Source organism: Alexandromys fortis, unplaced genomic scaffold, assembly GCF_014885135.2.
Source record: "Alexandromys fortis isolate MF-2015 unplaced genomic scaffold, M_Fortis_MF-2015_v1.1 scaffold_203, whole genome shotgun sequence".
Lineage (NCBI taxonomy): Eukaryota > Metazoa > Chordata > Mammalia > Rodentia > Cricetidae > Alexandromys > Alexandromys fortis.
In genome coordinates this window covers 2,613,912-2,627,146 of record NW_026068080.1, presented here as the reverse complement: position 1 = coordinate 2,627,146, position 13,235 = coordinate 2,613,912, and the positions used below count along the sequence as shown (strand labels likewise).

The following is a 13,235-nucleotide window of genomic DNA, read 5'->3' as shown; positions in this document are numbered from 1 at the left end:
ATTGAGAGTGGGCAAGGACGTACTAAGCTTAGACACATCCTGGTACTAGCACACAATTAATGGAATCAACCAAACGTGCTGTTTATGGAAAGGTCTTTGGCCCGGAAGTATCTCCCACTCACTGAAGAGTCAATCTCCAAAGATGTTCTTGGATCAAAAAGAAAATACTCCTGAAGAATTAAGGCTGGACACTATCTTACATCCAAATCTTAATGCATTGGTTTTCAACTAAATTCTTTTTTTGCTTTACATCTCAGCTGCAGGAAAACCAAATGGGATGTGTTGGGTGGTGGGTGCAGAAACAAGAACCGCATCTCCTGCTGACACTGTGGACACAGCATAGAGACCCCAGGAAGAGAGCCCAGGATCTTAGCCCATGGAAGGGACGAGTAAGAATTACAAATGCAAACCTGGACTCTAAACAGAAATAGCATCCTTGAGGGGACTGGGGCTCTCAAATCACTTTAATAGCTTCATGTTCAGAGGGCAGATGGGCTGCGTGGTTGCTGTTGTTGGCTAAAAAAAAAAAATTCTTCAAATAAGGAAAATACTTCCCCCTGTCCAGCTGATTTGTAGTAATGAAATCTCCAGATGAGGTGGATTTTGCTATGCCCAGCTCATCTCTGCTTGTCATCAGTCACTGTGCCCAGGAAAAGGCCGAGCTTTGTAAAATGGCTTGCCTTAATCACATGGCTGTCACCATGAGAGAGAAATATTGAACAATATATAGTCATTGGAATGCAAAATGAATTTCCCCCTGGAATTGACCATATTTGCACAAAGCCAGTCATCTGGTTAGCATAGACTTTCTCTGCTCCCACGTGAAGCTTGGAAACGCTTGACTCTAATTCAGCCTTCCCTGACTTACCCATCTCACTTTTTCATGTATACCATCCTCTTGCCAAGATATTAGTCTAGGAGATTCTGAGAGTCCCTGAAATTAGACCGTCTAAGGCCAAGTCTTAGTGCTGCCAGAGACTACCTGAGTGTCCTTGGTTGACTTACTCGACCTCATTAAGGTTTGTTTGTTGGAAAAATAGAAACATTAATAATAAGTATGTCATTTGGTATGCGAGCATGTGTTTGTACACACAAATGTGTGTGGATGCATATAGATGCACACATGCTTGCATGTGTATGTGCATGAGTGTGAATGTCAGGAGGCAACAACTTCAGGTCTTATTTCTTAGGCACTATCCATGTGTGTGGAGGAGTGGAAAACAAGTTGTCTCCCTGGATAGAACTCAATAAACAGGCTAGGCTGGTTGACCAGAAAGCTTCAAGGATCCACCTGTCTCCACCTCTTTAGGGCTGGGATAAGTATATGCTTCCCATCTGTATTTTTTTAATATGAGTTCTAGGCACCAAAGTCAGGTCTTCATGCTTACAAGGCAAACATTTTACTGACTGAGTCATCTTCCCAGTCCAGAAGTCACACCACTCACAATATTACTAATAATAGTTAAATTATATGCAAAAAGTTAAGCGCAGTGCCTGACTCAAGACAGATAATTGATGACTCTAAACTTTGCTTTAATAATGAGACAGCGCTGAAAACTTGGAACCTTAAGAATAAAACTTCCTCAGCTGTATGGTTTTCCAAAGTAAACACCTGTCAATTCTTGTGTGTCTGTGATTGCTCTGAGACATGGTTGAACTTGACAAGATTTGTACTTTGGTGATAAATGGTCCCATCATCTGCTGCACCCTTCTGTCTGTTTTGACTTCCATGGTGTGTAAGTTGTGTCTCTGAGATCAGGATGCTGTTGGCTGGGGCAGTCTCTAAGAGCATCTAGCGTGCATGCCGTGTGTCCCGAACTCTGATGGGTCTGCAGCTCAGAGAGGAAGGAAAAGAAAGAAAATCAAGACTATGGTCTCTCTGCATGGATAGAAAAGGCGGCCCATGAAATCCCACCCTCACTTGAGGACCTCCTAGCCGCGATGGTTGCTGGAGGAGGCAGAGTACTGGGTTTCTTCAGGAATGCATCTCCTGCTGGACTGCCCCGCTCCAGCACACAGGAGGCACTGAGCAGGCTCACTGAGTTCTAGGAGGAGTACATAAAGTTGGGAGGGAAAAGAAGTGAGTTGTGGGAGAAGTTGGAGGGGAGGATGTAAGGGTGGATTGGATCAAAATACGTTGTATTCATGTGCCAACCTCTCAAATGATAAATTAAAATAATAATAAAGGTCGTCGGCAGAAGAAAGGATAAAGGCGGTGTGGGGCCAGGAGAAAAACTTTCATTTAACTCCCTGCTTTGTTCAGAAGGAAAGACGGAAGCCCGCGGGTGTCATAAGATGTCCCCAAAAGATAAAACCGGACTCTCTGAATATGGTGGACAATGAGGGCTGCTGAGAAGCCAAGGACAATGCCACTGGGTTTTGATCCTACTTCATGTTCTGGCTTTGTGGGAGCCTAGCCAGTTTGGATGTCCACCTTCCTAGACCAGGATGGAGCGGGGAGGACTTTGGACTTTCCACAGGGCAGGGAACCCTGACTGCCCCTCAGACTGGAGAGGGAGGGGGAGAGGAGTGGGGGGAGGGGGAGAAGAGAGGGAGGAGGGGGGAAAAGGGAGACGGGGAGAGAAATGGGAGGCGGGGAGGAGGTGGAAATTTTTTTTCAATAAAAAATTATATTTAAAAAAAAAAAGATGTCCCCAAAAACCACTCGCCTAACTGGACATCAGACTGTTACTGGTAGCAAGGGAAGAAAGGAGAGCAGCTCAGGAGTGAAACAGGGGAAGGCAGAAAGGACTGTGAAGCTGTTCCTACAAACCCCTCGGAAAGGAATGAAGAGGAACATTTGGGGGTACAGAAAACCATACAATGCCTTTTCAGGGAGCTAATAAATGTCTGGGGTGGAAAAATAAGGAGTGCTGGGCTGGTCCTTCTGTTCACAGAGGATAGGATCGGGTAATCACAGTTTTTTCTCTCTGTGTGACAGTCCTGGCTGCCCTGGAACTCACTCTATAGACCAGGCTGGTCTTGAACTCATAGAGATCCGCCTGCCTCTGCCTCCCAGGCACTGGGATGAAATGCCTGAGTCACCGGCTCAGCGAGGGTAATCACATTTTAATGTGGATGTGGGTTTGAATGTACTCCTACCTTATTGTATAACTCAGGAAAACCCGTGTGTCTAGAATCTACCAAAAATGGCATGCTGCACTCTCTAAGGCTTGAGGAAACCAACACGTGATTGTCTATCACTGAGAGAGGGAGCTGGTACAACCCTAGCAGTCTGAAATGATCTTTGAAATCATAACAAAGGGGTTATCAGCAAATATGAGGCACTTGCGTGCATCGGGAAGCTTTTGAAACTTTTTAAAAGTAGAAAAAGATGTGTGTTGGTTTGTGGTTTTAAGTGATTGGCCCCTTGACCTGCCAATCATCTGTGTAATCCTTTCCTGTCTCTTTCAGGTTCCTTCTTCCCTGATTTCAAGCCCTCGGAAACCGTTTTCAAAATAGTATTTTGGCTTGGCTACCTAAACAGCTGCATCAACCCCATCATATACCCTTGCTCCAGCCAGGAGTTCAAGAAAGCCTTTCAGAATGTGCTGAGAATCCAGTGTCTCCGAAGACGGCAGTCTTCAAAGCATGCCCTGGGCTACACCCTGCACCCGCCCAGCCAGGCCGTGGAAGGACAGCAGAGAGACATGGTTCGTATCCCCGTGGGCTCGGGAGAGACTTTCTACAAGATCTCCAAGCCAGACGGAGTCTGTGAATGGAAGTTTTTCTCTTCCATGTCCCAGGGATCGGCAAGGATTACAATGCCGAAGGACCAATCTGCCTGTACCACAGCCAGGGTGAGAAGTAAAAGCTTTTTGCAGGTCTGCTGCTGTGTGGGGTCCTCGACCCCCAGCCTCGAAGAAAATCACCAAGTTCCAACCATTAAGATCCATACCATCTCCCTCGGTGAAAATGGGGAGGAAGTCTAGAGAACGGGAAAGGTCACAGGAAGAGGGGTGATGCTAGGTACCTCCGATTCCCTCTCAGAAGGCCAGTAAATTCTTGAAGGACAATCCAGGACCGTTCAAGGAGGTCCCCATCTGGGAAAGGGGAGAGGGAGGGCACCAGTTCCCGGGGACAGTGGGGGAGGGCACAGGGTAAGAGGCAGGGTATTTGGTAACTAATTGGTTCTGAATGATGGAAGGCCCGTTTCCCTTCAGCTCAAACCCTCAGCCACTCTCTGGTCCTGCTTTCCACAACTGACCCTTTCAACAAGAAATACCATGGGAAAGAAAATTTCATCCACAATCCAAAAGACTATAAATACAGGATGGTGATTTCATTGTGAATATTTTGAGCACACACTCTAAGTTTGGAGCTATTTCTTGATGGAAGGGCGGGTATTTTATTTTCAGGCTGAACCCACTGGCAACCACATTTGACATTTCTGGAGAGGGGGCCTAGAGAGAAAGGAGTATAAGGTAGTGGCCAGCATGCTTTAAAGTGAGTTTGAAAGCGCCACCAGAGTCTCAGCTTGGGTGAACCTGGACAGGGGTCTTCGCAGAGGTTGCTTTTTGATGGGTTCCTTATCCCCAGTTGAAACTAAGGCACATTCTCCATCCTTGGATCCAAGGAGTATGAGCGGACTAGCCAGGGAAAGCATGCTTTTCTCACGAGCAGAGGGTATGGCCGGGGCAACAGTTGCAAGACCTGGTGAAGGAAGGCTTTCTTCTTTTACCTCCTTAAAGACCAAGAAGCTGGAATGTGGAGGATGCTAACATCAAGCTAATGCCCTGTTGTTCTGCCTCTTCTTTGATAGGACAAACCACTCGCCCTTTCCAGGACTCCACAATGGAAACTCAGGAATGGCAGAAAACTGGCTTCCATTTCCTCTCACCTGCTTCCTTGCTGTGTAGTGAATGGGGCTCACTGATTGCACATAGAGGGAGTCTCAGGGTCCAGGCACACCCCTCCTAAGCTTTCAAACATACTGATGCTCACCCTCAAACATTTCAATTGATTGCCAAATAACTGCCCAAAATTGATTCCTACTTTTTTCAAAACATATATATATATATATATATTGCATTCTTAATAATTCACATTATTAGGAATGGTGACCATGGCAATCACACATAAAAATTAAAACATGTCTGTCATTCCTCCATAAGAATTGTAAAATAAGGTTTAATGTTTGTGGCACCAACCCTAATAAGAATCACAACTGCCAACATTTTTCATAACTTCTTCCCCTAAGAGCATCTGAGCAGGTTGAAGTTACTATGAAACCTCCGCAGGGAGACTCCTGGTCCTTGCAGCTTTCCTTTCCCTCCTTACATCAAACTGAACTCTGCCATAAGTCTTTCTACAGGCAAATCTTTATCCACATCGCAATGAAGGAAGTGCATGCGTGTGGCTGTGGGTTTTGTGATCGGTTGTCTTGGAGCTTTGAATCTGACCTGCTTCCTCTACCCTTTCCTGGGCCGTGTCTTCTTGTTGGCCAGCAAGAGAGTTTCTTGGCCTTGTGTTCTTCTGAAATTGGCTTTTGCTACTGAGAAATTGGCTGGGATTTTAGGCTTTTCTTGGGCTCTCTGCATAGCTCCTAACAACTCTACCAGATGTGAGTGTCAGAGTATCCAGGAAGAACTCCGGAATGCAAGCCTGGCTCATCTTCTCTATATAAGCTTCCTTGTTCCAATTAACTTCCTTCTACAGCTGCATTCTAAAACTGACCCTTGTTCTTGTCATCCCCCCATAGAAGAACATCCTCATGGGGAGGAGCAGAGCCTTTCTTCAGCAGAGTACCATCCTGCGCCACCGATGATCTTTAAATCTCTGGGTGAAAAAACACAAATGTTAAAAGTGGAAAGCTTAGGCACACTAAAAAGCAACCATTAATGCCAGTTCTGGTCCTCAGATAAAAACCAATAGTATGCATGTAGCGCTATCCGTAAACAACTGCCTGCACACCCCGCTGGCATCCCTCCCTCTTAAGGAAGCAAGTATCTAACAGCCTTTTCCATTCCCACAGCAGGGTGCTGACTAGAAACACAACAACTTTATAAGAAATTGATAATGTTACCAAAAAACATGGTGACAAAAGTGGGGTAAACAGCATAAAAGTGGAATGTCTTTTTAATCATCGATCAAAAAAAAAAAAGTCTGTACCTTTAAGTGTGCCAAAAACTATCTAAAATGCTTACAGCCAAACGCATGATTGTCATATTTATATTCACGTGTTTACTGCTTCTATTTGGAGTTTTAAGAATTTACCCAGAGTAACCCCAGTTAAAATGTCCTCTCTTGCGTGTTCTAAGAAAACGATCGCTTTGGGATTGTCTCTCTGTCACAAAATCAAGGGGGCGTTGTTATGGTAGGCGACTTTGAGACTAGTGTGAGATTCAGACCGTGTGTATGAAGAGGGACCTTGGCTCTCTTCACCCGAAAGTTTCTCCGGGGCATCAGAGATGCAGCTCAGTTGGTGGGGTGCTTGCTTGACATACACAGCCCAGCAGCACCTAAAACTGAGAGCGGTGGCTCATGATTGTGAACTCAGCATCCAGGAGGTAAAAAGAGGAGAATCAAGAGTCCAAGGTTAACCTTGGATACATAGTAAGTTTGAGCAAAGCCTAGACTACATGATACCCTATTAAGAAAAAACTCCAGGCTATATCACTGCAAGAAAAGCTCTTCCTTGTCATAGTTCTCATCCCAGATTGCTTCTGCACAGAATCACTCTGCATGTGATACCCTTTGCAAAGCACTGAAGCTTCCAGCTCTCAGCACTGACTCCGACTGGCCCATTCAAGACAGAGTATGATAGCTGAGCTATAAGCCCTCTCTTACGGCGGCTTCTCTTAGCTCCATCACATGTCAGGGATCAGTGACTCTGATCCTCTAGAAACTCTTCCATTGCCAGTTTTAAAATGAACTCTGGTGGTTGAGAAGGGCTAAGGACTTGCCCATGGTCAAGAAGGAACTGTGGCTCAAGCCTGAGCTTCCCTCTAGCTGTTCACCTTCTACACAGTACCTCTGCTTCGCACACTGGGACAGGAGAGTTTGAATTGGAGATTCTCAGGAGACTATTCCACACCCCAACTTTAATGGAATTTATTCCCTTGGGGTTTTTTCTACAAATTAATCTTAGCAAATACACCATCAAACCTTGTATCTATAATTCCAACGATTAGAGAGCATTCCCATCTCCAGGACATAGTCCTCCCAGATATGGCTAAAACCTTACAAAGCGGATAGGTTGTACTAAACCAGGACAAGATGAGCATATACCCGAACATGGAAGAATTAGACAAGAATGGAAAGGCCCAATGATAGCTGGGACACATACTGAGTGGTGTGTGGAAGTCAACATGGGCACTTAGGAAGTATGCCTTTTCGAAAATATATACAAACAGCTGCAACACCAGTTCCCACACACCTAAATTCCAACCTTTATTTTACAAGATAGCAAAAAGGGAAGAGGCCAGAGACATCCTACCAGGAAGTACAGAGCCTATGCTGGGCACGTGACTTTCCTGGATGCCACTCAGAACGCTGGTCTCTGGGTAAGCCAGCCACTGGCAGTTTTTGAAGACGGGCCATTGGTCAACAGCTGTGCATGTTAGCTTGCTTCCTTTTCTATATGAGCCACCACGAAGACCTTTTAGCACAATAGGTTGTGGGGTGAAAGCCCGGGAACAAAACTATTTTAGGAAGCATTTTCTTGAGCAGGTAATTGTCCCTGTGTTAGTCACCGCTCCTTAGTCACCTCTAACAAACATTCCTCACTGCTTCTGGGGATAGCTCTGTCCCCATCCTCTTGCCAAAATATGACGCTGCCTCTCCGATGAATGTTTGCTGTCTAATTAGGGGAAGAGATGGCTCATCAGCATAGGGAACGGCGAACAGGTGGAAGGCAACAGATGAGAGGCGAGTGAAAACCAGGGCAACAAGAGGAGACAGAGGTAGCAGATGCGCAGGCATCAGAGGTGCTCATCGGTCACTCTGGTCTCTTTTTTACACTACCAGGGCTTTTAACCGTGAAACCACCTGTCCGTACACAGTTCCGAAAGAGCTCAGTTGGAACACAGCACCTGCTCTGGGCCTCCAAACTATGCTGAGGAGCTGAGCTGAGGTCACATCTTCCAAAAGCCGTGACAACAGTGGCCTCTGGCCCGCCAGGTTCCCTGCAAGATGAATGAGTGGACATGACTGTTGTGGGGGCTGGGCCGGGAAGCGAGTTAGGATCTTAGCAGCATATGAAGCCAGTCCCTGGGCAACGGTGCCATGGATGGGCTCTCATTCATGTTCCCCGGGCCCTGTGGCACATGAGCGAGGTGAGAAAGAGCCTTGCCTGCTCTCTGCGGGAGAATGCCATGTCTCAGACTAGCGCTGCTGAACCTCCAAAGGCCGTAGGGGTGTCAGGGAGCGTTGAAGGAGGAGAATGACCACAGCCGTGACTCAAAACAGGAAGGGTTAGTCATGCTTTGCCGCAACTGACAGGGAAGAAACTGTCCTGAAACTGGTGGCTTGTTCACAAAGGGCAAATAATGACCTTTTCTCTCGTGTCGCTTGAAAGTTATTGTCATGCGGTCCCTGTTGCACACTCAATGCAGTCACATTATAAGCTGGGTTTGAGGATTGTTGAGCCATGAAAAACACAGACTTAATTAGGTGGGGGAAAAAAATCTTAGCACAACTTAGCATTGCGTTTAGAGAAAAAAAAAAGATAAACAACCTGGTTTATGAATCAGGCTGAATAAAATAAATGTATCTGAAGGTCGTAGAGAAGCAGCTAAGACAGAAATTCCAACATGAATTTAGAGTTTACACACACACATTTTCCATAGCTCCCTTCTTCAGTTCCGGGTCAGAGCTCTAACTCTGACCGCACCTTCTCCCTGCCTGTCCTGGCCAACAGTTGGGAAGAACTTGTAGTACATGGTCACCCGTTCTTGTTCCCTTGGCTGACAGACAGGCACCTGTCATTCTGTCCTTTCTCCACAGATAAGCTGCTACTGATCCAGAGAAATAGCTGGGGCAGAAGGCGATTGCTCTGCTCGGTAGGGCGACGTGTCAGGCAAAGTCAGCTGTGACTGTCCCCCTAAGGTCCTCAGGAATACAAAGGTCCCAAAGGGAACCTGTGGGTCATTGGGCACACTCTGATCAGCAGTCCCCGATGGCCGCTCTCCACAGCACCACCCTGACAAGAAGCCAACGCAAGGCACAGACAGTCCCCAGTGTGCGAGCTGGCAGGGTTCTGACGGTGTGTTCAGAAGTCAAGTATGTGTTTTTCCAAGAGGCATTGTTACAAATGGGGAGGTGCTCCTAGCGGAACCAAAAATAAATAAATAAACATCTGTTTAATGTATACCAGGAGTTGGTAAGCTTTTTCTATAAATGGCTAGAAGGTAAACATTTCAGGCATGGTGGTTTAAGTTCTCAGTTTTGGCTCTTTACTGGGAGGCTATGGACAGTCCTTTAAAAATGTAGACCCATTTGTAGCTCAAAAGACAGCAAGGTTTGGACCAAATTTAGCCCATGGGCCACAGTTTTCCATCCATGCTTCACACCACCACTAGCTTGCAGTATAGAGCCAATACTGCTGAACTGTGGCTGCGGGTGATTGGCATGCTTATAAAAAATAGGTCACTGATGGGTCACCCCTGGATGAAGTCAGCATTCCCAAGCTGTATGAGTTGTTACATACAGCGGCAAGTTCACATTCTCATCCTCAGGATTCCAGGCAGGTGATAGGAGCAGAGGGAAGCATTTATCACTCCCCACATTGTGCCCTATGGGGCAGGCAGGTCAACAGAAGCCACAGTGAGTCCAGGGGTCTTCCACACTTAGAAAGCAGTCTCCCCCTATGACATCTGTCCATCTCAGAGCAGCCACTTGACCAAGACTGCCCTGAAATTTCTCCCAGGTCCTCAGAACTCATCGAAGTGGAGATCCCTAGAAACCTTCGAGGCTTCTTGAAGAGGCCCTGTGACCACAGTCCCCTGTGTTAGGGCATTTGGAACCTACTTGGAACTCATTAGGAAAAGTGACGGGACACAGAGAGCATCTTCCAGAAGAAAAATGGGAATAGAATTTTCTCTCGTGTCTCCCTCCTCCTATGTCTCCCTTTCTTTTCTCTTTCTCTGTTTTTTGTTAAATTGAAATCATTAATGAATGAAATAGAAATGGCTCCAATATCAGAAAATTTACTTAGCACTCCCTAAGAAGTGCAAAAACTGTGTTTCCCTAAGCTAATGCTTCAATGGAGGACCCCTTCCTTTCCTCTCTAGTTCTGACGGGACAGTGAGGAGCAGGGGGGTTTCCAGACACAACTAAGACTCAGATTATGTGACTTAGTGCAGCATCTGAGTATTGAGAAAGGAGACTCCAAGGCTGGGCCATGGGTAGGACAATGGAGGCAGAAATAATCTGTAAAGACCCATAACTATTGGCACCACAACCAAGCTGAGCCTGGAAAGAAAGGCCTGGGAGGTGCTGAATGGCAGCCTCCCTTCCACACCCTTTCTCCCACCTCGTGCTGTGTCTACACCCTTTGTCCTTTCTACCTTATGCTGATTCCATCCTAGCCCCATAAATCAACCCTCCACTCCTGCCAGTTTTGCAGACAATGAATGGTGTTTCATTAGGCCCCTGTCTGTGGGAAGCATGCACCATGCTGTGAATAAAAGGATAAGTTCCACAAGCCTGGACCAGAAAATGAGGCCAGCAAGGCAAGAACATCCTCAGGGCCCTGGTCCTCTCAGGACTTTGAGCCTCACCTTGGATTTCTGCCTTTCTATTCTTGGGTGATCCATCCCTCACGAAGGGCACGGGCACACTGTGAGGCCACAATTTCAGGGGCGCTTTGGCTTGGAATGGTTTCCGGAGTACTTCTAACCAACCTCTCACAATCTAGACACTTCTCCCGTTCTCTCAAACTCAACCTTATTCTCCACCATTACTTTTTGGCTCTTGCTTTTGTTCTCTCTTTCTTGTGAACTTTCTGTATTAGGAGGTCACCAGGCTCTTCAAGGCCTTGATGAACCCATTGAGTAAACTCAGTCCCCCCTTCCCATTGAGCAATGGCTAATCCATCAGGAAGCACACCTCGGCTAGACTGTCCATGGGATGCTGCTTCCTCCAAAGCTCTGTTCCTTGTTCCTCTCCTCCACGTTATGCTGCATGCTCCTGAAAACTGGGATTCCCCTTCTTGTCTACCCTGCCCTTGAAATAGAGAAATGTCTTCCCTGAAGACTCTTCTTCCACATGAGTGTTCCAGTTCTTGCTGGTAGCTTCAGCATTTGTATCCTCATGTTCATTGCTCGGGCCCATTTTTGCTCAATAACGCAGTCTTGTACGGCTTCAACAACATCCGTCAGGGTCGTTATGGTCCTAGATGCTAGAAATCCCAAATCAAGGTGTTAGTTGGCTGTGTCTTTTTCAGCTGATGTTGACTTTGTCTCCTCACTGATCAAAATCTGAGCATGTAGTGTCCTTCCTGGTCCCTGTGTCACACCGGAAGTGACAGCAGTTGTAAAAAGCAGAGGCACAGAGGACACTGACAGATGGCAGGTAAGTGAGCAGCTTTCGTCTCCAAAAGAGATGCTCAAACCCACGGTGACAAATGCGGAGGCTAAGAGACAGTGCAGCGGCAGGTGCTTTTGGGAGAAAACATGCCAGTACCCCTAGACTTATTAACAGTTTGCTTCTGTATTATTTTAAAGAGTAAAACTCTTATTGGAGACTAAGTTGAATTAAAAGGCAGCGTCCCTTGCTTGTTCTCACCTCCATTTCTGGCGGCCACCCTGGCTCCTGCCTTCCTGTGCTGAACATCACCACCCTCATCCCTAACTTCAGGTGGGAGCAGGCCACCTGCTACAGTCATCCAGCTCAGTGTTGAAAGTCCCAATCAAATTGCATGCTCTCTTCATCGGAAGTGAAGAAAAACGATGACTTTAGTAAGTTACGAACAAAACACATCCTTCCAGTCATTTCCATAGCAATTTAATCCACGTAGCAAACTCTAAGATTCTTTTACTCCTTTCTTGACTCTAACGAGTGGTGCAGAAACAAGGTCATAAAAAGTCACAAAAGGTGGATTTTTAGGTCTATGGAGATAGCTGACCAAGTGTTTGACTTGCAAATCCTAAGAATGAGTTCAATTCCCAGAACCCATGAAAGAAAGAAGAAGGGAGGGAGGAAGGGAGGGAGGGAGGGAGAAGGAAGGAAGGAAGGAAGGAAGGAAGGAAGGAAGGAAGGAAGGAAGGAAGGAAGGAAGGAAGAAGAAAGACAACAGTGCACCCTTGAGATCACAGCACTGAGAATCACACAGGTGTACCCCTGGAGCTCGCTGGCCGCCCTGGTCAAATCAGTGAGTTTCAGGTCAAAGTGAGAGACTGTACCTAAAAGACAAGGTGGTCAGCTCCTAGGGACAATTCCTGAGAGTGTCCTCTTGTCTAGACACCACACACACACACAACACAAACCCACAAACTTTAAACATTTCTGCTCACATCTGTTTCTAGACCCCCTGCTCACTGTTAAGCCCTTTAACGCAGTTTGAAATGGGTGTGAACAAGATTGGAGAGTCGTATTGTAGTGGGGAGATTTTCATAGAGAGCAGACACAAGGATTTGGGCATCAAAGCAGAGGGAGGGAAAGGTCTGCAGGGACTTTGGGGATAGAAACCTGAGATTTGACCCCTCCCGTTGCTTCTGAAGCACTCTTGTGTTTGGAACCTAAACCAGACTCAACTTGCTGAGCCTTGACCTACTCGGATCCACCCAGACCACAGCACAAGAGGGAAGCTGGAGGGATGTTGATATTGGAAAGAGCCATAGGCAGGGCCGTCACAGTCCTGGGCTTCAGTGCAGGCCCCTGTCTCACAGTGGCTCTGAGCAAGCCCCTTGACCCCTCTGGCCCCATGTCTTCTTCTGTGAAATGGGGAGCAAGTGAGATGTGCATTCAGGAAGACACCTCATAAGATGACATAAGCAGTTCTGTCACAGTGGCCTCCACCACCTGTCAGCATCCTCCCTAGCTCATCCCCCTCCCAGCTCCTCTCTCCATGGGGTGAGTATTAGAAAAGACCTGCAAGGCCTCCATAAGCCCGAACACTCTACAAACAATTGAGAGAGTAAGTTTTACCCTTTACCCCGCCTCAGGCTCACCTGCAGAATTCGCCAGCATCCACAGGTCATTTCTGTATATCAGAAAGGAGCCGTGCCATGCTGGGCATTGCCCTTGCCAAACTCAGCTGCGGGCTCTCAGTTAGCTGCACCCCCTACATCATG

General features: G+C 46.8%; 1 protein-coding gene across 3 annotated transcripts in view; it reads left to right on the top strand.

Moving 5' to 3' along the window:
• Adra1a (adrenoceptor alpha 1A) overlaps window positions 1-12,122 on the top strand; it is a 92,560-nt gene extending 80,438 nt beyond the window's left edge. The window contains exons 3-4 of one of the 3 annotated variants that reach the window (XM_050121879.1): window positions 3,415-3,653; window positions 7,969-12,122. In XM_050121879.1, coding sequence (XP_049977836.1) covers window positions 3,415-3,653; window positions 7,969-7,977 — 248 coding nt within the window. In that variant the 3' untranslated portion in view covers window positions 7,978-12,122. Of the gene's footprint in view, window positions 1-3,414 lie in introns of all 3 variants that reach the window. The other 2 variants (XM_050121878.1, XM_050121877.1) reach the window with 2 other exon arrangements.
• The last annotated feature ends 1,113 nt before the right edge of the window (window positions 12,123-13,235 follow it).